Genomic DNA, 24,857 nt, shown 5'->3' with positions numbered 1-24,857 from the left:
GGAGAGGCTAGATATATTCAAAGGGGTTAGAATAATTAATGGTTCTTTTATTATCTCCGTGATTAGAGATAATTCATTACAGATAATCCTCAGCTTACAACCATTTGTACAGTGATGTTCAAAGTTATGACAGCACTGAAAAAGTGACTGATGACCCATCTGTCCATCCATCCATCCATATTTGAAAAATAACAGGAAGAAATAAAGATATTCAGTTGGAGGTGCAGATTGGATTTCTGAGATCACTGCCAAACAAACACAGGCAGGGATAGATAAATCATTTGTCTTCAGTGGGCTCATTGAAAAATAATTCTGTGTGTGTAGGAGTGTGATGTTCTGTGTCTGTGGTATTCGCTGGAAATTATTTTTCTATATTCCACATTCTTCTACCCTTAGTCATGTTTCTTTTCCATTATGATAGAATTGTGGAAAACATTTATGTTCCCCTACCCTCCTTCTACTCCCTGCCTATCAATCTCCACAGTCTGTTTCCTTTTTTATCTCTACCGGCATCATGAGAATATGAACCAAAAAACCCTCCTTTCTTTCTCTTAGCTGGACTTGGTAACAGCAGTCAAAAGAAGAAGAACATGTCAGAAATGGACATCCCCATTTATCTTACAGTACCAGAAAAACCAGACATTTATGTCAAGATGGACCAAGTCAGATTAGTTTGTTTTGCATAATGCAATCAGTTTGCCAAGAGATAAGACAAGGGACCTTTGGTGCGTCAGTGCCTCTAAGCCTGCCTGACATATGACACATACACAGTGTGATTGTGCTGCTTCTGTGGTCTTCTGTAAAGACTCTGTTGCATAACAGTGTAATTCTATTTTTTTAAAAAACAGCAGGAGAGAAGATGTTCTCCATCAGCAGATGCCTCAGATGGAAGCTAGCAGTAGAGGGATGCCATTTGTACACACACACACACACACACACACACACACACACATGAACACATTCATGCATTTAAATACGCTTTGTGATGGCCCAGAATTGTTCTGAAGCATGAATGGAAGTAAAATGCAGCTGTTTTAAACAGCAAAGAGCTGATGGGTTTTGCCTTCTTTATGGAAATAGCTCAGTAGTGGTACTGAAAAGTTTTTACTACAGGTTCTATGGACAAAGCTTGGTGGGCGTGGTGTGACTTGATGGGCGTGGTTTGGTGGGCATGGCTTGGTGGGCATGGCTTGGTGGGTGTGGCAGGGGAAGGATACTGTAAAATCTCCATTCCTACCCCACTCCAGAGGAAAGCTTACTGCTAAATCCCATTCCCTCTCCACCCCACTAACCTGCTTTCCAGCTCTGTTCTCCTGTGCAGGGCAACAAACGAAGACCCAGCCAATCAGCTGGGACTCTGGAGGCAGTGAATAGATGGGGCGGGGCCAGTCAGAGGTGGTATTTGCTGGTTCTCCAAACTATTCAAAGTTTCCACTACCGGTTCTCCAGAACTGGACAGAAACTACTGAAAACCACCTCTGAAATAGCTCCACAAAATGCCAAAAGATAAAAGTTTTATTCCCTTGTTTCCTATCAAAGAACGATGAAGTTGCAAAGGGCTGTGAGACCATCAGTGCAATTCCCTTTTTAGTACTAAGACATCTCACACAGAAGGCTGTCTCCACTTTGAGAACTCCAGTGATAGAGGGGCCATCATTTCCCGAGGCAATAAAATGGAGCCCCTATTTCCCTCCCCATCCCAGCCCACAATGCAGCATAAAATGTATTATTAAGCCCACTCTCCCATCTAGTCAGGCTCTATGAATTGTGCATTGGATTTCATCTTTTTGGTAGAAACTGTTATTGTTGGACACCATTTATTATTTATTTATTTATTCTCAAAATATTCAGAAGGAGCCAATAATGTATCTGTCTCTTTCTGGGAAAGATAATATTACTCACCAATATTTTTATTACTGACTTTTTCAAATCAAAAAAGGTTCATATCCTTCCGTTACAGGGGAATTCCACCAGTCTCAGCAGCTTTAAGATCTATGAACTTGAACTCCCAGCTGCTGGGGAATTCTGAGCATTCTAGTCCACATATCTTAAGTTTGTCGAGACTGAGCAGCAGTGCTCCAGATCACTGATCTATTTGGTTGCCCCGTTCTACTCTTTTTTCCACCCATGCAACATCATCGTGTAGCAGCAGGATCCATTTGTAGATAAACATTGTGATGTTGGTAATTATATTTTCAACTCTTCTCCAGATTCTCAACCATTTGAACCTTTCCGATTTGAAAAAAATCAGTAATAAAAATATGGGTGAGTAATAGGATAGAGACATAACAAATCATTCCTATTGTGCAGAAAGTGCAATATCATTGTGTGGCTGCAGGATCGAAAACTACCAATTTATGATGTCGATAGTTATATTTTCAATTCTTCTCAAGATTCTTAGGATGAATTTGATATTTGTAACTGCTATAGCCACCCAGATTATTGCAGCATCTCTTTACATACACATGCACAGATACATATATGTTGGGGGAAAATGTTTCATACTAATCATTATAGCATGCAAGTTATATTATACAAGGAGAGTTCAACAGTCAGTGAGGTCCAATATAGACTATAGAGAACACGGGTGTCCAACTCACGGCCCTTGGGCTGGATGCGTGATGCACTGGCCACGCCCATGCCTGGTTTAACAGAGTGGGGGGAAATCCTGATACATCACATGACGATGACATGACGATGCGAGTTTGACACTCCTGCTCTAGAACAATGTTTCTCAACCCAGGCAACTTTTAAGACCTGTGGACTTCAGTCCTCAGAGTCGAATCCTGGCTGCGGAATTCTGGTTGAAAATCATACATCATAAAGTCTCCAAGGTTGAGAAATGCTGATCTAGAACATATGGTTTTATTGCAAAACAACAAGAATGGATGACATGTTACAAACTGAGATTGATGCTAAAAGTTCCTTTGAGGAACAAGCTTAATGGAACAGAGTCAATTTTAAGGGGAAATGCTGAAAGGTGGAGCTGAATGCTAAATATGAAGAAAACACTCAAATTATTTATTTAAAGCCAACTTGAGTTAGATCAGTTTTCCAGTTCCCAGAATTCCCCCAGGATTCTAGATTAAAGAGGGAAAGAGAAAATTAAAACAATGTGGTAAGCAGTGTAGTTGTGGGTAGACCAGATTCGAGGGGGAAGGAGGGGGAGAAATTACTTTCCTGGAATATGGGTTACTTTGATAACTGAAGTGTCCTTGCTCCCAGGACATTGGCCTTATTAGCCTGATAAAAGCCAATGAGAAATAGTTCCTTTACTGCAGGTCTGGAGGCCCAGGCTTCACTGAGAATTCTTAACTAAATAAAAGGAAACATAATAAAAGGAAGAAAATAACTGAGAATGTGGAAAAGAAAATAAGCCACTGAGGAAATGACTAAAATAACCCCAAGTTTTCCTTGAAGTTTTTAAAACACCACTCAGTGATGAATTTCCTCTGATTGGGGAAGGAGTCAAGAGGAGAAGGGACTCCCACTCATGTCTGAATTATTATTTTCTCTTCCTGGTGACACCAGAACTCGGCTGTTTTACTTAAGAGTAAAACACAGCTCTGCTGATATGTAATTTTTTATTCAGCACTTAGTTTGACTTGCCAAATATATAGCTGGTCTTTTGATGATTTTTTCAGAGGCAGCTGCAGTAAGTTTACATAATGGTTGTCTTTGGCCTGGGAATTTCTGGTTCCCAACCTGCGAGGGTTTAGTCTTTATGGTTGATAAGTACAAGGTAGCAACCTGGAGTCCTCCAATTTTACTTAACTATAAGTTCCCGCATCTTTCAACATTTGTTTCAATGATTGGGACTTCCAGAGATTGTTTTATATCAGAGGTATCAAACTTATGACCTCAGGGTATCATCACATGACCTATCACAACTTTTTTCCTCTTTGTTGAACCAGGCATGGGCGTGGCATCAGCTGACGGGCCACGAGTTTGATAGCCCTGTTTTACATCAAGCACCTGATGTAAGATATGGGTCAACCAATGCTGTGGGCATGATTCTATTCCTGCCTGTCCCAAAACATTATCTATTCATAGACTGAGATAAAATGTTTAAATATAACTATAGTCTAATTCAGCTCCTTTGTAACAGGGACTATTTTCTTATTTTGCTGCCTCCCCTGACTCAAGATCCCTCTTTTTATCAGTCCCTGAGATCAAAGATCTCATCCCTATAGAAATGAGGGCTCCCTTTTGTCAACCTTTTGCATGTCCCAAAATAAAATTGGATCAAGTTGTAAAGGGAAGGCGTGCAAGATGAAAGAATAGAGTATGTTCCCAGTTGCTTCAGCTCTCCAAAATTTGAGGGATAAATCTTTCACTCATCCTTCAGGTCAAATAAATTCATGCATTGATTTACTAAGTTATTCTTGGCAAGACAGCGGTATCTTATAATATATTTAAAAAGCTGTTTGTGCACTAAAGAACATGAGCCAGCTGTTTTATCATAGCCATAAAACCTCATTACTGCACATGACAATATTGATTTATAATGGATTTTCGTAAGGAAGAGAGCCTGTGTTAGATGCTGAATTATCAGAGACAATCAGGATGAAGTCTTCTCTTAATTATGGGAACTAACCAGTTGTATCTCTCAGCTCACCAACTTCAATCTGTTGTGGTTGTGGGGATCAAATGAAAAATGTTCTCCATGGAAGCCATCTTGAGCTCTTCCTAGTTTAATACTTGAAAAGACAGGTGTTAATATAGCAAACAAGTATGTAAGAGATTGTACTGCTTGGAGGTAGGAATGGTTTTTAAATGTACTTCCTATCAGGTTAGACTAGAATGTTTCTTAACCTGAGCAACTTCAAAATGTGTGGACTTACTTCAGCTCCTAGAATTCTTACAATGGCCATGCTGGCTAAGGAAATCTGAGTTTCAATCTATATAACTTTAAATTGTCAAAGTTAGGAAGCAGTCTGCAATAGTCTAATCTGATAAAGTGTATATTTGTCTTTAACATTTATTTTTTCCCACTAAAGAAAAGTTGGGTTGGGTTGCTCATGACCTTTGGCCTAAAGCCAATATAAATGTATACACTGCAAACATATGTATGCAGACTTGCACACACTAATGATAATAAGCATCACATTGAAAAATATTAAGACTACATCTATTCTTTACTCAGTGAACAGGGAATAGGCTTTTGAGCAAACATGACTTAAGAAATGTCATAACTTCTTCCAATCCTTCCATATTCTTTTTAAAACAAGCTCTTTTTCTGTTGTGAAGCTGCTCTGCAGGCTGTTCACCCTTGTTTATCTACAAAACTGAATTCAGAAGTCAGCTTTAAAAAGAAAGGACAAGCATCTCTAGTCCTTGTTTCAGAAAGGAGCCTGGAAACAAGCTGACAGCACTTAAGAAAATTTCTGAAATGAAAGGCAGCTTTGGAATGTTCAGAATTCTGTAGGGCTACCATTCTACTTATAGATCCAGTGGCTAGTAAATTCATCAAAATGAACGCATTTAATTTTGTTTATTTAGTCTGTAGAAACTGATTTTTCTTGGCAAAAAGCATATCCATAGCTACAGATACTACTATGACCTAATGAAGACTACATTTTGTGCAGATCCGTTTTACAATAAAGCTCTCTGACCATGACTAAGAGAAGGCAAATAGATTGAAAGAACAACATATTTTCCTGCTAACAAAGCTGTCTGGAACTGTGCCAGTAGTAGGAAGAGACCCAGACAATTTGTTCCATAGACGTCTGAAAATAAACATAAACCTGATTATTTACTATCCATCAACCCAGTGCCCACAGGTGTATACAGTATACTGTAATAAAAATATAGATCACAAAACCAACGCTGTTTTAAGATGGCAAAGGCAACCAAGCAAAGCTGCACACAGGGGCTGCATGTTTGACCGACTGAGATAATCCACTGATCAGAGAGTCATAAAAGAGCAATGTGAAGACTAACTCTGAGTTTCAGCCAGCTTTCATTTTATATTTGGAGGGGCTTTTGCACAGAATGTCCACAGTAGATCCTCCTCCTCCTTGTTAATTTTGTTAATAGATCCTTGTTTATAGTTGCCAGCAAGAGAAATGTTGAGTTTGAAAATGGGCCAGATCCTGCTTGGGGTTGCAGAGAAAAACAAATCCTAAACCATTCTCCCCCAAATCTTCCATTCTAAATCCCCTTCCTCTTCCCTTGGGATCATGTGACCTGTTGGAAGAAAAGATCCTTCAGTGTTCAGTTCCAGGTGGGAAAAAAGACACTGGAAACATGGAGGCTATTTGGAAAGATGGTTTAATGGTGGACAGGATCACATGCCTTGGAGTTCCTGAGCGAAAAAGGGAAGAGGTGCTGAGAGTCCCTTGGTTTTATGCCCACTGTTGGGATTTGAATTTGAGCTTGTATTCTAATTGGTTGTCAGACTCCCATGCAGGGGCAATTCTGTAGGCTGTCTTGAGTCCCAGGCTTGGCTGAGCCTTGCTGGATAATAATGTAATGAAAGGGCTTTGAAATTCCTATTATGGGTCTGCCTGAAGGAGGTAGATCTTTGTTATATCGAATGGACTGGTCCAGGTCTTATTGGCCCATTAGCAAAGGTAGCGGGGCTGAGTTTCTGCCTTTCTGAGTTTCTACTTCTCTTTTAGGGGAAATATTCTGCCTTTTTAATATATCTTAAAACATTCCATTTCTCTAGGAGAGGGGTGGGTTTTAACTTCCAACAGACCCAAAGAAGACTATATGCAGGCTGCCCTAGGTTTCCTTGTGTAGAGTAGACATATACACAAAGTGGTAATAGAGGAAATACAGAAAAAATACCACATCCTTACCTTATTACATGTGGGGGGGGCGGGGGAAAATCACACATAGGCTTCCTATGGCCACTGTTGGGAAAGAGTTGAAAAGAATTGTGGAAGTGTTGCCCTTCCAGTTTCTTCTCTCTGGTTTTGTACTGCAATAGGATCTATTTTTCTGGCAATCATTTTAAAGAGACAATGTCTGAATGGAGAGAGAGAGCCAGAATCTTCAAGGATTGCCATGTGCTTTTATTCTACAACATTTGCCCCCAAGGGGGCTAACCAATCCTACATTTGGATTTCTGGACTTCCCAAACTCTTAAATGTAGCCTTCATCATAAAAAGTAGCTCAACAGTCCTACAGAAATATTTGAGTTCTTGAAATCCTTGCAACAATAAAAACAAAGGTCAGAGCTTTCTGTTCTCCATTTTGTATACCAGGACTTTTAATAGGTGTTACTTAAGGTATACATCAGAACAACCAAGATAATACATATCTTAATGTATCTTAATCAGGGATTTGTTTGTTTGTTTAGTAGACATAATAAACATATTTGTTTATTTAGACATATTTGAGAATGAAAAATCAAGAGTTGGTTCACTCTTGGAACTGAATCCTGTTCCAAAGTCCTATTCTATTCCTGGTTTGTTTGCTGCTTTGCTTGTTCGTAATTCATTCTTCAACTGAAAAGTTGTAATTCATTCTTCAACTCAAAATTAACTTAAGAATCAATAAAAATGAAGTAATTTCTGCTGTTAGGCTTGCAATCTTAAGAAACTAAGGTGGCCACTTATGTAGGCTAATATTTATATGAAGATGAATACAAGCTATAATAATTACTGTCAGTAGAGTTCTTTATGTGCAAACATCTCACCTCTAAGCAATAGGCATTCAGGGGTACCATTTATCTATGGCTTAATTTCTTTAAAAGAACTCCTTGACACTTAGAGTATACTCATTTACACTCATACATACACATACATGCACATGGATGCACACACACACATAACCTGAGTACATCCTGACACATGGGAAATGGGCAACACTAAATTCTGGGGTGATTTTCTACCTTTATTAAAGGATATGGTGGTAGAAAAGCAACATCAAGTTAATAATTATTTTTCATTATATATAGTATCTGAATGGATGTGATTATACCACAAGCATCTCTTAATAGCAATAGCAATACCACTTAGACTTATATACCACTTCACAGTCCTTTACAGCCCTCTCTAAGCAGTTTACAGAGTCAGCATATTCCTGCAACAATCTGGGTCCTCATTTTACACACCTCAGAAGGATGGAAGGCTGAGTCAACCTTGAACCAGTGAGACCCGAATTGCTGAACTGCAGTCAGCCGGCAGTCAGCAGAAGTAGCCTGCAGTACTGCATTCTAACCACTGCGCCACCATGCTACTGCGGCTCTTTTGTACTTAATTGTGGAATGAAACAACATATTCCCTTATAAGGTAGTCTATAGTAGTTAACAATCCTACCTGGCATAGAACATGCTTGTAGAAAATCTGGCTTTAATTGCTTATTGCAGTTAAAATGGACTCAAAGTCACTAGTACTGATTCTGTCCTTTCAGTTAGCTAAAAATGATGCAGTGGCTATTGATATGGCTAAGACTGAAAATATAATCTGCACCTCTCTATCTTAATAAAATGGGGATTAAATTGCAAAACAACATTCTGAAACAAAAATGGAGGCTTTAGAAAAGGGGCAGGACCAAGAAAGTCATGGAGGGAGCAGATGAGATCCTCAAAAAAGAGAAAAGTGAATTTTAAAGAATAAAAAACAATATGAAAAGCAATGTACAGAAGTAGTAGAAGCATACATGAAAAGGTATGAGAAATGTAGTTAATAATGGTAGTATAAACCAGTTTAAGCTATGTTTTCTTTTTCTTTTTTCTTATTTCATGCTTTTACCAATTTCTTTGGTTTACAGTTTCTGACTCTTCTTTTCATTTGACAGATTGCTTACCCCCAAAAGGATTACTATGATTGATATGGTGTATGTACACGAGTTCAGATCAAAGCATTAGCGTTTAAGTAGATTTTTGGAAGAATTCATTAATGGCATAAGATTTCTTTCAAAGGGTCAACACAGTGAAGGAGAAGAATTTAGATTGAAAAGACTGCCAAATCGAAAGACTCCACATAATATATAGTGTTAAAACATCATGAGAATATACAATCAAATATAGAAGTACTAACACATTGGGGAAAATAGACAAAAACTACTAACTATCCATCTTCAATGAAAATGATATCAACCCCATTTCCATTGGGGAAAAATGAAGGTGGTGTTTTAGGGACACAGCAGATAAAAGATGTTGCTAGATATGTTTATGCCATAGGTATGTGAAAGTGGAGAAATGCCCTTGGTATGAACAAAGAAGTCAGTTTTGTATTGTTATTGTATGAAAGTCATTTCCATAATGTGTTTCAAGTGGGCAACTCTGAGGCCCAAAGTCATATCAGCATTCTATTTGCATCCTCTCTAGCATCCTGAATTTCAATTCCTGAAATCCAGGCAAAAGGACTAAATTCCTCTCTCCAATTTGTGATAGTGAAATTTAGTAGCAAAATAGACTAATTTTGAAGGCAATGTTGAGCAAGTGGGCAGATGATACTACTACATTTGTGTTGGAAGCACCTAAGCGCTTCTGGATTGAAAGAATCAGCTGGTGACATCACCATTGCCAAAGGGACTCCAAAGAATCTCCTTTTATGTCCCTGGTATTTTCCCACCAAAGTGATACCTATTTATCTACTTGCACTTGCATGCTTTTGAGTTGCTAGGTGAGCAAGAGCTGGAGCAAATTGACAGGAGCTCTTTCCATCAACAACTCACTCTTGGATTTTGAGCTGTTGACCTCTCGATGGTCTTCTGACTCAGCATGCTAACCACATGAGCCTCAGCTCCTTTGGCAGGTGATGGTTTTAAGGAATTTAAGGTTAAAAATAAGAGCAGTTTGTTTTCAACTTGTACCTACTCCCAAATTATAAGACAATCAAACAACACAATAAAACTGAAGAACTGGCTCATTCTCTCCTGTACTATGGAACTTCTCATTGAGCTCTTCAGAAGGCTGAAACCACACCAATCCTTCCATATTTATCAATTTCTGAATTTTAATTAACATATTTTAATCTCATTTTTGCCAGTCTTCACAAGCTTTGATAAACAACACCAGCCCCAGAATTTGCAATCCCAATGCTTCAAATAGTTGAAAGTTGACTGCTTATAACACACTTAGAAGTTCATATAAGCTTCTGTTCTTAGGGAAAACAAACCATTCTCCCCCTACCACTTTATCTCTTAAATGGGACTCTCTGGCTGCTCCTTCAGTTCAGAAGCTCCATGAAGCCACCAGACTCATCCAGGTTATACTGAGTTTGAGCCAATTGGCTTCTCGACCCCATTACACTCTGCAGTTTTTTTCTATCACCCTGCACATTAACATTTGCCATTGTCAACATTCACTTTAATGCTCTTGACCCAAGCTTTTGGGTATATTGCATCAAGGCAGGTTTAAATCTTTGATGCAATAGCCTGATAAAGACAATATATGCCACGAAATGAGGAAAACTCCAAAAAGCTTCACCCGCATCCAGTGGGCTGCCTTTAAGTGTAAGGCTGACAAACCTAGAAAACAAGATCTACGTGGATTTCTGGAAAGATCTTTATTGTTATTAGGGTAATCTAATGAACCTTGAAAACCTACCAAAACAATTCTACTCAACATATAGGTTTCTCTTTCTCATACATATTTTTTTCCTTCCCAAGACCCCCATGTTTATGGAATCTGCTGTACGTTTTGTTAGTTTCAGATCCTGCACAACTGACATTTGTTCAAGATATTATTTGTCTTCCATATTTCATCAGATTAGGAAATAGGGGCAAAGTTTTAATCATGGGACATGAATGGTGTTTAGTTTTTTACCTAATTGGTTCTGTATTACTAATAATTATTAGTTTAGATTAAATTGTCCTAATTTTTATTCAATGGATTAATCTGCAGGGCTTTTACCTTCTCTGCTTAGTCTGGTTAAATTGCCAATAGCCCTAAGAGTGTTGATGAAAAGCAAAACATATTCTGGCTTCTGCTTCTGGTAGGACAGAATTTGATGAATCCTTTACTAATTGGGATTTGTATAGTCCTGCAATCTGATGCTGAGTCCTGTAACATGCCCCAGAATTCCAATTTAATTTAAGCTTGGAGTCCATATTAACTTCTTGAAATATGCTCAGTTTCCCCCCAGTTCTTTGCAAATCATTGTAGGATCACTTATCTATAATTTGAAAAGTAGAACAGGTAAAATGAGCAGTTTTGATTATTTTCCATCTTCATAGGGAGACACAGCCAAATGTTACCTCTTCTTGTAAGGAGCATCAGTCATGGTATCGAGGTTTATGTCATTTTTAAGAAGATAGTTCAATTAAGTATAATAATGCCCCTTTGTTCAGATTTCATTTTTATGGGGTGCCCATCACTCTAAAAAAAACCTGTATACAACATACTCATATTTTTGTTTTACATGAAGACGTGCAGAGTCCAATGTTTAGAAGGCCAGAAATATGTTTCGTGTGCAACCAAATATTTTTAGAAGAATGGGAAGAATGGATACTCACAAGAATATCCATTGTATACTTATGATTTATATTGGCTGTTGTATGATTGATTGCTTATTGTACCCGATGACTATCATTAAGTGCCGTACCTTATGATTCTCGATTCCTGAACGAATGCATCTTTTCTTTTATGTATACTGAGAGTAATACCAAGACAAATTCCTTGTGTGTCCAATCACACTTGGCCAATAAAGTATTCTATTCTATTCTATTCTATTCTATTCTATTCTATTCTATTCTATTCTATTCTATTCAGAGGAACAATTTTCAGGACAGTAAAACAACATAACAACTTTTGTTTGTGTCCTTCTCAGACATATCTGTTTTTTATGTATGCCGTAAGTGAAGTCAACTTAGTATGGTACGTCATGCTTTTCTGGAAGCATTGAAGCTAAGATCCAAAGAATTCTAAAGTCAGCTAAAATCACAACAAGGAGGCTTTGGGGCCATACCCAAAGGTGTTTTTTTCTAAAAGGCAACTGAACATTTTTGGTGTTATCTTTGAAAACAGTTTGCTTCTCATCCAAGAAGCTTCTTCATGAACTGAAGAAGATTCTTGGATGAGAAGCAAAACATTTTCAAAGAAAATACCAAGAAAATCCAGTTGCCTTTTAGAAAAAATATCTTTGGGACAACCATGACATGGATGATCTCAATAGATATTTAGTCATGCCCTTTGGAACCCTAGATTCAGCAGCTTCCATTTGAATGGGGGAAGGAAAACACTGGGAGTCATAGTGATATAAGCAGGCACTGTGGCAAGTCTCAGCACTTTCCTATGAGTGTCGTGATGTCATGGGCATATGCAAAAGGTACAGCACTTGCGGTGTGATGATGTTGCAATATTGTTTTCATCATTCTGACAAAAGCCGGGCATTTTTGCACGAGACATTCACAATACAAGGTGGTACAGAAAGGCAGCTCCCAAGGTTTCCTTTTCCTTTATTCCCCAGGCTTTGAGCCAGAGATATGTATTTTGAAACTATTAAACTTTCCAACCCATTCCTTAAACAAGGAACCTTAAGCAATGGTCTCTTCCTGCAAAACTAAGCTGGAAATGCTAGGTCTTGCTCTTACTTTAAAGTCTTTCCAGGCTTATTTCCAGCAGTGCCAGTAGGAATTTCTTAATCAGAGTTTCTAAGAAATAAAACTGTACCCTGCTACATGGGAAATCATGCCCTCCATGCTGGTTTCTGCTGAAATAAAAATCATACTCTGCATCAGAACAGAAAAACAATCCTTTTCAAAAAGGGGCAGCTTATTTATTTCATCGTTATTGACAGCAGATGAAAACTCACCTGAACCATCTTCTTGGCTCATAGTATATGAGCCTTTCTCTTTCAGAAGAGTGGGATTGTTCTCTCCTCTGGACTGTTGAGGAAAGCAAAGAAAAAAATCTCTGAAGTTGACAGATTAAAATAATAAACACTTTCCCCATCGGGTGAGGCCTGTGTAAGCAACTGCCTGCTAGAATGGAGTGGAACAGCTGCTAAGGCACAATCAAAGGCAGCTTTGGCAGGGATCTAGGACTATACATCTAACCCTGTTGATCAGCGTTGGTCCAGGCATTTAACAAATCAAGATTATTCTTCCACCTTGTGCAAGAAGATGTCAGAAAGCTGTTGTCCTGTTTATCTTACTCCTTCACCTTTTTTCATCTTTTAAAAAACAGACTCATTGTACCTGGTATTCCTATTACCAGCTTGTCAACCTCCAGCTGATTAAAGTTAGGAAGAATCCTTTCTCTGGGAACAGGTTGCTCATTAACTGTCTATCACAAAGTCATGGGCATCTTTATTAGACCCTGTTTATATTTGCTCTTGGCCGAGCATAGGTCATTTTTGGTAACTAGATTTATTGCCAGGCCATTTTAATAAGAGACAGAGCTATCAAACTCATTGATCTCCCTCCCACACTATTGACTTGTTTCATTGGCTTGCTTACAAGTTTCTCCATCTAGCTGGTGCCCACCCCCCACCCCCATAGTTTGCAAGTTATCTGAAATTGTAAGACAAGCTATTCTCTTCCTGCAATACTTTGATCACATTTTGTGAATTTGATCAATACAAACCAAAATATAATCATTTAAAGTCCAGTGATTCAAGTAACAAGTGTAAACAATTGGCAACTATTGATTGACAGACACTGGCAGTCTTCAATGCTAAGCAGCCTAAATGTGTAAATAAATAAGTCTTGGTACTAGTTTCAATAGATATGAACCAAGTCCCTCCCAGATGATTACATCTGGAAATTATGGGAGATTTAAGTCCAGTAAAGTCCAGTGACCTTAAGAGCCAGTTTGGTCTAGTGGTTAAGGCACCAGGCTATAAAGTGGGAGACCATGAGTTCAAGTCCTACCTTAGCCATGAAAGTCAGTTGGATGATGTTGTGTACATGACATTCTCAAACAAACCCACCTCACAGGGTGGTTGTTGTGAGGAAAATAGTAAGAGGGAGGTGTTTTGGATATGCTTGCCTTGAGTTATATGTGAAATAATAAAGGCAGGATACAAATAAATAAATAAATGAAAGTAAATCTGGCAAAAGGGGGATATCTTCATGAATAAATGAGGTAAGAGTTAAGGATGGGTGCATAAGCAAATCACATGTAAAGGACTATATAGTCTTGGAGAAGATATAGGACAATTGTTAAGAAAACATGAACTTCATTCAAAAATATGGGAGAGGATGAAGAAAAAAAATCAGGATTACTCTGCCTTGACTGTTCTTGATATTAACAAGAGGGAGAGACCAAACTCTGTCAGCCTTTCAAGATTTTGTGATTACATCCTTTAACAATAAAGTTGAGTTCCAATAGTTCATGTGGTATCCTGACTGTTTGAAGAACTGATATCAACCCACCTAAGAAAAGGAACTACACAATTAAACTTGCAAACAACTGCATGGACAGACTGAAATATTCAAGCATTTGGATCCCAAGTGATGAGACATCCAGGTTGAATATCAAGAAATGTGGGCAAATTAAAAAAAAAAAAATCTGACAGATTTTTCAAGATCAGAAAAATCATGGCACAATCAACAGACTTAGGATGCAACAAATAAAATCTTAATATAGATATTTTATTAAACAATGAAGTCCATTTGATAAATCAGTGTTCATACAGTTTATGAAATCATGCATATATTATATCAAATTTACATAGCTGTCATGGTGCTGCATTAAACTGACTTCATTACTTATGTTCAAAACTAACATTCAAATTTTAACAGACACTCCCTCAGTCCAGTCCATAGAATTGAGATATTATTATAATCAAGAATAATCACATTAGAAGTCTGACAGAAGCACAGGAAGCTAAAGGAAAATGAAAAGACAATAGAGAACATACAGAGTATGGAACTATTGCACGTATTCCTAATCCAACCAAAGTTATACTCACAGTCTTACAAAGATGAATGGAGTGATACAAGACAATGAAATGACAATGAAGAAATAGATTTCAAAAAAAAAAATAGAGAAGGATGAGAAAGAAGGACATAAAAATAGCTAAAGGAAAATGTTTTTGATTTATTTGATTTGTCAATCGCTATAATAGGTATAAGAATAAACATGAGTATAAATATAGGATGTAGGTATGAATAAATGGGGACAATAGGACAGGGATGGTAGGCACGATTGTGCACTTATGCATGCCCCTTACAGACCTCTTAGGAATGGGATAAGGTCAGTAGTGGATAGTAAGGGTAAAGGAGTGGGAGTTTGAGGATGTAACAACAGAGTGAAGTAGTGGATTCCAGGCATTGACCATTCTGTTGCTGAAGCTGTACTTTCTGCAATCAAGTTTGGAGCAGTTTACATTGAAAAGAATATGATAACATAAGCAGATTAATTTTACTGACTACAGCAAAGCCTGTGGTTACAAAATTCATGCCAGAACATGGAGCATACTAAGGCTAATGGGTGTGCCAGAACATCAGATTAGTCTTCTGGGGAACTTTTATCATGGGTAGGAAGCTACTGTAAGAACTGAAATTGAAGAAAAGGGGTGGGACAGAAGGGGGAAAAAGTGATGTAAGGATGTATATTATCTTACATCTGATTGACTTATTGTCAGCAAGTATATTATCAGAATTACAGGAGGGATTGGAACTAATGTGAGAATTATCTTAACAATCCAATGCCACCCAGGATCAAACCTGAGAAAGGAAGGGAATGAAGAAGGAGCTATAGATTCTGCTGTCAGTATTACACACAACTGTAATCTCCCATTGATAAGCAGGCAATCAATTGCTTCAGAGGTGTTCATGCAGTATGTTTAAAAAAGTCAAGATGGCCACAGACAATAGGTTTGAAGCTCTGCTCATTCATCTTTGGTCCTCACTTGGCACTCAGCTTTTACCTATTGCTCCAAGAAGTTGTAACACGTGCAGTAGCCACTCTCTGGTAAACCATCTTGGCAAAAGAGCCAAACCAGGTAAGGGTTGCCAAAAGGCCTTTGACCTTCAGTGAGATAGAAAATCTCTCTCTTGCAGCATGTGAAGTCTGTCCCTGACAGATTGAGCAGAAGAGACCGATCAATGGTTCAATGGTCAAGAATGCAGACCCAGCAGGCATTGTGAAATGCTAAGAGTGTAACATCCTGGTAATCCACTGTAGCAGAAGAGATCTCCAGATGTAATGGTTGTCTTTATACCTGGATTTGGGTCTCTTCTGCTGAGTGTGGGACAATCCATAGAGCTCCACTTAAGGCTCCATCATGCACTTTTTTCTATTGTGCTATTCATCTCCATCTATAAACCATCCCCAATTCACTTCTGTTCCAAACCTAATTCGTTGAGTCCTGCAGTGATGGGGGAATGATGAAGCAACAGTGAAGATGACTACAGGTAGTTGTAAACACAAATATGTACATGGGCAGCCTTTGGACCAGTGTTTGTTTGTCTCTGTACCGTGGCAGCAAAAGCATCCAGCAGCATCCAGAGTGCCTGGGCAACCATTTTTGAGATAGTATCCTCACATGAAAGAGTTAGAAAAAGTACCTTAAATATTGCTTACCCTACAACATCTGGCTAGCTAACTGTGACTGGTAGATAATCTCCTTAGCAGTTGAGTATCAAGGGGGGGAAAACAAATCATCCAAAAAATCATTATTAGAACCTGGAATATCAACAGATTGCTGGATAGAAGCAAGGCCTCAAGGCCTGAAAGACAAATAGCATCCATAGTAGCCAAACTTCTTCATTATACTATTACACTCAGTCCAAGCTTTCAGATGACAGTTCGTTACAGGAAGCAGCAAATAGATAGATGTTCTTTTGGAAAAGGAAATCACATAATGACAAGATTCACAGGGTAGGTTTTGGAATCATAATGTTCTGCTGAAAAACATTATCTACTGGAATAAATGAATGTGTTACATAGTTCTGCTGTCCACTCAGGAAGTCCTGGTACAGCCAGGCTGTGTGGCAGCTCCACACTATAGTGCTTAATCAATACAATAGCCATATCTCCACATAGTTGAAAGTCAGAGAGCTGTGGTTATCATTTTTCACCTATACCGATCTATGTCCTGTACTCCATATCAATGCCACATTAAACAACTGGAGAAATTTCACATGTGCTTTCCCTACTCCATCCTCACAATTTGTTGGCAAGACTGTGTCTCCAACCAGGAACTTTTGGATTACATAAAGTCCACCAGCATTAAGACTCTGATTATCAGACCCATAGGTGGGACACATCTTCAGAATGGCCAACCACCCTATGCCTCACAATTCCTCTGGCATTTATTGGAGACTAGGACCATGAAGTCATCCGCACAAGTTATACAAAGATGCTGTGAAGGAAACCACATGCTGCTATGACATCCGGCCAAAGAAACTAGAAGCTTCAGCTGCTGACAGAACTCACTGAAGAGCCCTATGCTACAAAGGCTTGGAAAACAGACACTACCAAAACCTAAGCAGTATCAAGAATAACATCCACTTATTGTAACAATGGATTTCCAGAACCCCCGTTGTGCTAGACTCTACACTTCCAGGCTGCGACTGGAACCACTTTTGTGTCTATAGATAAACTGCAAACAGTATGTCTTCTTCGAACTCAAAGGAATACACACAAACACACTTGTGACACCCCTGTCTTTCTTGAAATGACTTTACTATAGCATTATAGCATGCAATAAAGACCTAGCTATGACGGGTCAGCTGTCTGGATAGCTTCTGCTCAATTCAAGTTGGGGAGCCTGACAAAAGAATTAACCATCTGTGACGTGCATATGACACTTCATTGTTACATGGAAGTAAAATAAATCTAGAAGAGCTTATTATGAAAGTAAAAATGGGAAGTCAAAACTCTGGATTAGTGGTAAATAATAAGAAGATTAAGTTAACACCAACTAAGCATGCTTAGTGCACTTATAGTTGATCGTGAAGACTCAAGACAGCAGATAGTTTTGTTTTGAGAAGTCAAGATGGATAAATAAGGACCATGCATTTGAGAAGTAAAGGGAAGATTTCTTCTAGATAGGAAGGAGTCACAAACCTAGACAAGAGGATGGAGGATAAGGATATTTCTGTGATAACAAAGCTCAGAAGTAGAGATCAATTCTTTTTTTCAGTACCATTGTACATAGCTAAAAAAGGTATACACTGAAAAAAGTTGGGAAGAAAAGATCATTTACACAATACATCATTTTGTAAAGATGAAGGCAGTGTAAAATGGCAAAAGAGAATTTTAAAAAATTACTGGTTGGTCATGGAAGAGATAGATGAACAGAGAATGAAACCTTAAACCTCTTAATTTTTTTACAGAGAGGGAGTTATTTCCTTCTCTACCAACTTCAGACTTCCAGAGATGAATGTATGTTAGATGAAAAAACAAAACTGTGGATCTCTCTCTCTCTACTACTCAAAAATAGATAATGAAATTTAAGAACTCAAACATTCACATTAGCCATTTATGGTACCATTCAGCCAATGTTGTGATAATATAACACTCGGCTTTATCTCACCATAGCAACAGCTGGGTTGCTGCTAATCAATCACAGATGTGAAAAGGCTCTTTTGCACCTAAGCAGTGCACAAACATGCTTTGGCAACACCCATCTCTCCTGTATCCCCATGTTGCTGCCTCCATTTCATCCTCAGCCCATGACTAAGGTAGAGCTAAGTCATTCTTAAGCTGTACCACTGTTAAAATTGTATTTTTCTCCTTACTCTAATTCTATCCTAGGGTGTCCTCAAAGCATATAAAATCTTAGGCTTAGGAAGGAGGTCCAAGGAGGGCAGTGAATAGAAACAGAAATTGAGGCAGGATTTATTGTAGACCACCCAATGTGATGTGATGAATAAATAAATAAGATCCTAATATACAGTTTTCTACTGCCAACTCAAGGATGGGTAGAATATAGCATTGCAGCTCAGCTCTAGGGAAGAACCTTTACTATTCCAAATCAGAATGAAAATTGCAGACATTAATGAACAAATAGTCCAATCTGGACTAAAGTAATGTCCTCAGTTCCTACTAATATTCATAAAAAGGCACTTCTTCCCACCTATTGTTGGCTGAAATAAGGAAAACAAGAAATGATGTGTGAGTGGTTGAATGATAAGGACCTGAATCTTGAGCCTCTTGTTCACAAGCTTTGTATCTAAGGACTTATCTGTGCCTTGTTCCCCTTGATTCATAATGACATCTCTGTGTAGTACACTCTAGTTAAACAAAACAAAACAATAGCTGACATCTCTGAAGCCAGTTCACTGCTCTAAAGTGTACATCACAGTTAGAATAAATATGGGTCAAGGCCATTTAAATCAGCTATTGAAACCAGGAAGAAACAAAACTAATTTTATACATTTATTTAAGCCAGGCTCTAACAAAGATTGTGTGTGACCTTTAGAATGTGCTAACATCCAAATATTGCCTTAATCTTACACTGATGACTTGCACTTCTTCTTTTAAATACTTATATTTTGTATATTTTCTTCAATTTTACATAATGAGCACACACCCTTATGGGTTCTTACACAGGATCTTTTCTATGAGCAGCATCTCCTGAAATTAACTGTGAGACTATTAAAATCAGTACATTGATCAAAACATTATCCTTTGCTTCTCTTTGCTTCAATGTAGTCCCATTCCTCTACAGACATAGCAGAAAACAAAAGAGAATGCATCAGGATGGTACATAGAGATTAGATCCAATAGTTGAACACTGGATCGTCATTCTCCTGTTGAAATCACCCTGTCCAGTTTGATATATTGTAGTGGGTCTGGGAAAACTCATCATAGCCAACTCGCCATGGCCATCTTGCTGCAGCCAACCCAGTGTGGCCATCTTGCCACAGCCAACTCACTGTGGGACAATTCACTGGGGACAATCCATGTGGGATAACTCAACTTGATAAATGTTATCCTCCACTGTTTCTTCTACATTTCCATTTTTGTCAATGGAAATAATGTCAAAGAAACAGTGGTGGCTAATGTTTATCATGTTGGGTTATCCCATGTGGAATGTAGATATATTTGTTTGTTTCTTTGTTTATTGAATTTATATTACCACCTATTCGCCATGGCAATTCAAGGTGGCTTACAGAATGTAAAACCATATTTTAAAAAAACCCAATAAAAACTAACAAAATTAATTAATAAAGTACAATAGAATAAAATCTGGAGAAAAAATCACCCCCCAACTCCCACCCCCACCTTGCCCTGACGATCACATGAGCCATTTGATAGGCTCTGGGTTCTCCAGGCCTGCTGGCAGAACCAGGTCTTCAGTGCCTTCCGGAAGATTATTAGAGAGGGGGCCATTCTAATCTCTGGGGGAATGATGTTCCAGAGAGAGGGAACCACCATGGAAAAGGCCCTTCTTCTGAGTCAGACGTGTATCTCCCTTAGGGATGGGACCCACATCATTCCCTGCCTCCCCCGCCTTTGATGGATATATATGGATTATATATATTATAATAATATAATATAGATTGTGTGTGTGTGTGTGTGTGTGTGTGTAGATGGGTGGGTATATCTATATATACAGATTCCTTAATATCGATGTACTTGATAATTTAGAGAAACTAAGCATACATTAGAAATGTGCATCAGAGCCACTTATGACCTTCCAGCATCCCTGTGGCCACATGATCATAGCAACTGGAATATATTTATGACCGTTACAGTGTTCTGGGATCATGTGGCCACCTTTTGCAATCTTCTAACAAGCAAAATCAGTGGGGAAACTAGATTCACATAACAACCATGTTACTAATTTAACAACTATAATTATTCACTTAACAACTGTGGCAAAAAAGGTCATAAAATGGGGTGAAACTCACTTAATAACTCTTTTGATTAGGAATGGAAATTTTGGACTCAGTTGTGGTTGTAAATCAAGGATTATCTATCCTCTATAAATTCGTATAGGTTATTTCTATGGGTGGCAATACAGACATAGCTCTGCAGCCTTTTTAGAAGACCTCACCCTTCTAAAGCAGAGTAGGCTTGAAGCTTCATAAAGAACCAGAATTGGAACAGAACAGATATAGATGTGGATCTACCATCAGGTAAATTTATTTCAGTCACTCCAAACTACCATGGAATCCAAATTTTAGGCAAACCTAATGCAATCCTTAGTGCACAGCTCCTTATTAAGTGTTTATTAAGTACTGGTTTCCTTTAGAGTTACTCAAATAAGTAGCATACACACTTTAATTAGCAAGCTATAATAAATAATAGACAAATAAAATATAATAAGGCAATTTTCAGGGTTTTATTTTGCACCAATTAAAGTTTAAGTTTTGATTTGTGCTTCCCATATTGCAGAATATGCACTACAGGATCTGTTGCAAGAATGTCCTAATCTTCCTGGCTGTTCTCCCAGCTGAGCTCCAATTTTCTTTTTGTGCAATAGATTCCTTCTAGTCCTTTTGTAAAAGCAGGTGATCCAACCCAACAATGAGTCATGTAATGGCAGACAAATATAACCATTAATCTATAAAGCTAAGCAGACATGAGCTGGCTTTTTGGATGGGAGGCTGTCTAAGTGTAAGCCTTCATTTATGGTTCTGTGGTCTAATGTCCTGACAATAGAGATATACCATCCGAGAACTGCATGCAAGTGCCCTGCATCGGAGGTAGAGATGGGGCCAGGGCCGTCCAGCAGTTATTAGCTGCCTTCAGATCCGGAGATCAGTGGGGCAGAAGAAAAGCTGGAGCCTGTTCCTGATGTCCGTATGCACAGAGCTGCCAGGAGAAGGGAACAGTTAAGAACAAGGGTCAACTCGGAAGTGAAGGCACAGATGGATGGAGAATGGCCCCTTCCATAGGGAATAAATAGGAGCAAAAGGAGAGGGTACTTGCAGGAGACAATCAGTTCATTTAATTAGTGTGAAGATTTGTTTGTGACTCTCAGAGACTTCTTGCCAAGTATTTCTTGTACAGTGTTGCACTTGGAAGCTATTGGCCTGGCAACTCTCCAAGCATGATAAGGTCTGTGGTCGCAATTCACCCTTGAAAGACTGTTTGCCGGGACTTTGCTGGATGTGAATGAAAGAAATTCACATTAGCCAAATAAAAAGGGGTTTGTTGGGACAAGGAGTCTGTTTCATGATTTTGTGAAGCCTAGATCAGAACATGGACAATGGAACATGAGGGAAGGAGAAGGCCGCCTTCCCTCTTTCTTCTCCCTGCTCCTCCTCCTTCCATCATACCGGCCGTTCCATTGTCAATTTCTCTATTGCAGTATAGCACCCAGAATCCACTTTGATAGTGTGGGGGTGTGTTAATTTAACAACCAGTTTGCCCAGGTTCAGGTTGGCCATCATGGGAGGCTCATCCCACATGTGCGGCAGAGCTGGAGGACAGAGATGGGCTGTGCCTCCCACAAAAGCCAACCTGATTCTGGGTGAACCGATTGTTAAATTATTTGAATCCCACCACTGCCAAACAGTGCTAATAATGCTAACTAGAGAGCCAGTTTGATAGCTGGCTGAGGAATTCTGCAAGTTGAAGTCCACAAGTCTTTAAGTTGCCAAGTTTGAGGACCTCTGAGCCAAATGCTTATTTCCTTGTCAGTTCAATGCTAACTATTGGGACTGTAGAAATGTACCTTCTCTGGATCAGTCCCTGACTGAGAAGTGAGGTTCCTCTCAAGATCTGAATGCCTCCATCCAGCTGGTGTTTCAAAGAACCCTGGGAGAGAGATCCATGGAGGGGGAGCTGATTGAAGGGCTATAGTGAAGTGCCTAGAGTCATTGGGAGTCAGGCAGCATATAAATTTAATAAATAATAAGAACGTTCTATTCTACATCTCCTTCTTTTACAGTTACTGTAACAGTTGGAGGCCGACAACATTTGCTTGGACTTTATGACACAGCAGGACAGGTAATATACCTCCAGTTTATTTATTGTTTTCAGGCCATAACTTTTCAGTCATGAATAACAACGCTCTTTTTCTTTCCTTATGGACATTCTGAAATAGACATTTTACATTTCTGCAAAGTTATAGAAATATATACAATTCTACAAAAAGCATCATATAATTGCCACCCTAAACTTACAATATTAGATATGATGAATAATTAAAGCAAATCCAGTTTTCTGCATTTTCAGAGATGTTGCAGGTTTCTCTTGGCCTAAAATTTAACGAGGCCAACCTCTTATATCATTAAGAATAACCATCTCAATGCTGTGGATCGTCTTTCTTTATCCTGCTAGCTTTGTTTCTAACCTTTTTTAATTGATTTCAGTGTTTGCCTTTTGGAATAGTAGAAACTTGAAAATGTGAAAGAGCCAAACGGGTGGTTTACACTGGCAACTAGCACCATCTTCTGGTTAATTTAAGAGACTGTCTCTAAAGCTATGCTTCACATAATAGTAATATTGAACATGTTGAAGAGCTTTGGAGCATCTTCAAAGATGATGAAGTCTTCCTACCTTTTCCTTTCACATTTTTGAATAAGAAGTGAATTCCCCACAACCAAGACCAAATAGCAATTCTCGGTCTCATCATGTGTACTTGTTTGCTCTGACAGGAGGACTACAATCAACTGAGACCCCTCTCCTACCCCAACACAGATGTGTTTTTGATCTGTTTCTCTGTGGTAAACCCTGCTTCCTATCACAATGTCCAAGAGGAATGGGTTCCAGAATTGAAAGTCTGCATGCCACATGTGCCTTATGTTCTGATAGGAACACAGGTAAATGACCAAAAAAAAACAGTGGAAATGTCCATCAGTAGTTGACCAGGATACTTTGTGAAACAAAAACTAGTCGGGGAATAGCAGGGGAAAACTTTCCTACAATGAATTGTGTTTGATCACAAAAGGATCCAAAGACTTCCAGAAATGATGTGTGTGTGTGTGTGTGTGTGTGTGTGTGGATGGTTTGTCTTATTTTGATTCACTGTAATTTCAGAGGTACTGAAAAGGAGTGTGGAAATCAGTATGGAAGAAGTAACATCTCACCTATGAGTTGGTCAAATAGCTCTGAGCATTTTGCTGATGAAGTTTATAGTTTGAGAATTAGAGACAAGACTATCTAAATTTTGTGTTTGTCTGTATAGATTGACCTTCGAGATGACCCCAAAACTTTGGCTCGGTTAATATACATGAAAGAGAAGCCTCTGACTTATGAACATGGCATCAAATTGGCTAAAGAGGTACTGTTTTCCTTCAACAACAGTAATAGTAGCTAAACTGATATCAAAGGCCTTTCTCTTTTTCTCAGGGCTAAGCACACAGAGATTTCATTCAATCACCATTGCCCCCTAAGAAATACGAAACAATAGATATTTCTAAAAGTCTTTGTAAATCTTGTTTTTCTTTAATTCATTGTATAGCATAATTATTTTCACCATTTAAAGTCTTTAGTATGATGGCCCTTAAAAAAACCTTCCCAAAACTGGTAGCCTTTAGAAATAAGTCCTAGCATTCCTAGACATTGGTCAATGGAATTTGGGTTGTTATTATCTCAATATAACTGGAGGAAAGTTTTGAAAATCCTGCCTACTTTTAGCATTGGTTTCTCACTAATTTCATTATGTGTATAGCCCCAGTCATGTTTCCATTATTTTAGACTTGGTTCCCAGCTTAATAGGTACACACATTTTAATTATTTTATTTTTGTTATATTTCTTCCATTGAAGAAATTAATGGAACCAGTTCAGAAACAATGAGCCAATTGGGGCGGCACCACAAACTATGAGAGACCCCTAAAATACAATGCCTATATTTTTAACTCTACAGTGTATGGCAATTTAAAAATTACTCTCTTATTTTGCCATGGTCTTTAGAGATGACATTCTCAGAGGATAGGTAGGAGGCAAGGAAATCCTTGGATAGTGATATTGAGGGGCGTGTCAAGAGGATAAATGAGAAGAAAAGATAACTAGTGCTAGAGTACCTGCCTGCGTTTTTGGGTGCTATGGGAATGTTGCCCATGGTTAAATAAAATTCATAGTCTGGGTTAGTCCTTTATCATG

The 24,857-nt window shown here is 38.5% G+C and overlaps 1 protein-coding gene across 2 annotated transcripts in view; it reads left to right on the top strand.

Moving 5' to 3' along the window:
* RHOJ (ras homolog family member J) overlaps positions 1–24,857 on the top strand; it is a 61,571-nt gene that overhangs the window by 33,364 nt on the left and 3,350 nt on the right. For both annotated transcript variants that reach the window (XR_015741191.1, XM_026698635.2), the window contains exons 2-4: positions 22,701–22,759; positions 23,410–23,574; positions 23,940–24,035. Coding sequence is in view for 1 of the 2 variants with exons in the window: in XM_026698635.2 (XP_026554420.1) it covers positions 22,701–22,759; positions 23,410–23,574; positions 23,940–24,035 (320 nt within the window). In the remaining variant the exon portion in view is untranslated. The remainder of the gene's footprint in view (positions 1–22,700; positions 22,760–23,409; positions 23,575–23,939; positions 24,036–24,857) is intronic.

Source organism: Pseudonaja textilis, chromosome 1, assembly GCF_049901715.1.
Source record: "Pseudonaja textilis isolate UNSWEBS1 chromosome 1, rPseTex1.2, whole genome shotgun sequence".
Classification (NCBI taxonomy): Eukaryota; Metazoa; Chordata; class Lepidosauria; order Squamata; family Elapidae; genus Pseudonaja; species Pseudonaja textilis.
The sequence above is the reverse complement of the archived record's forward strand: the minus strand, read 5'-3'. Positions and strand labels throughout refer to the sequence as shown.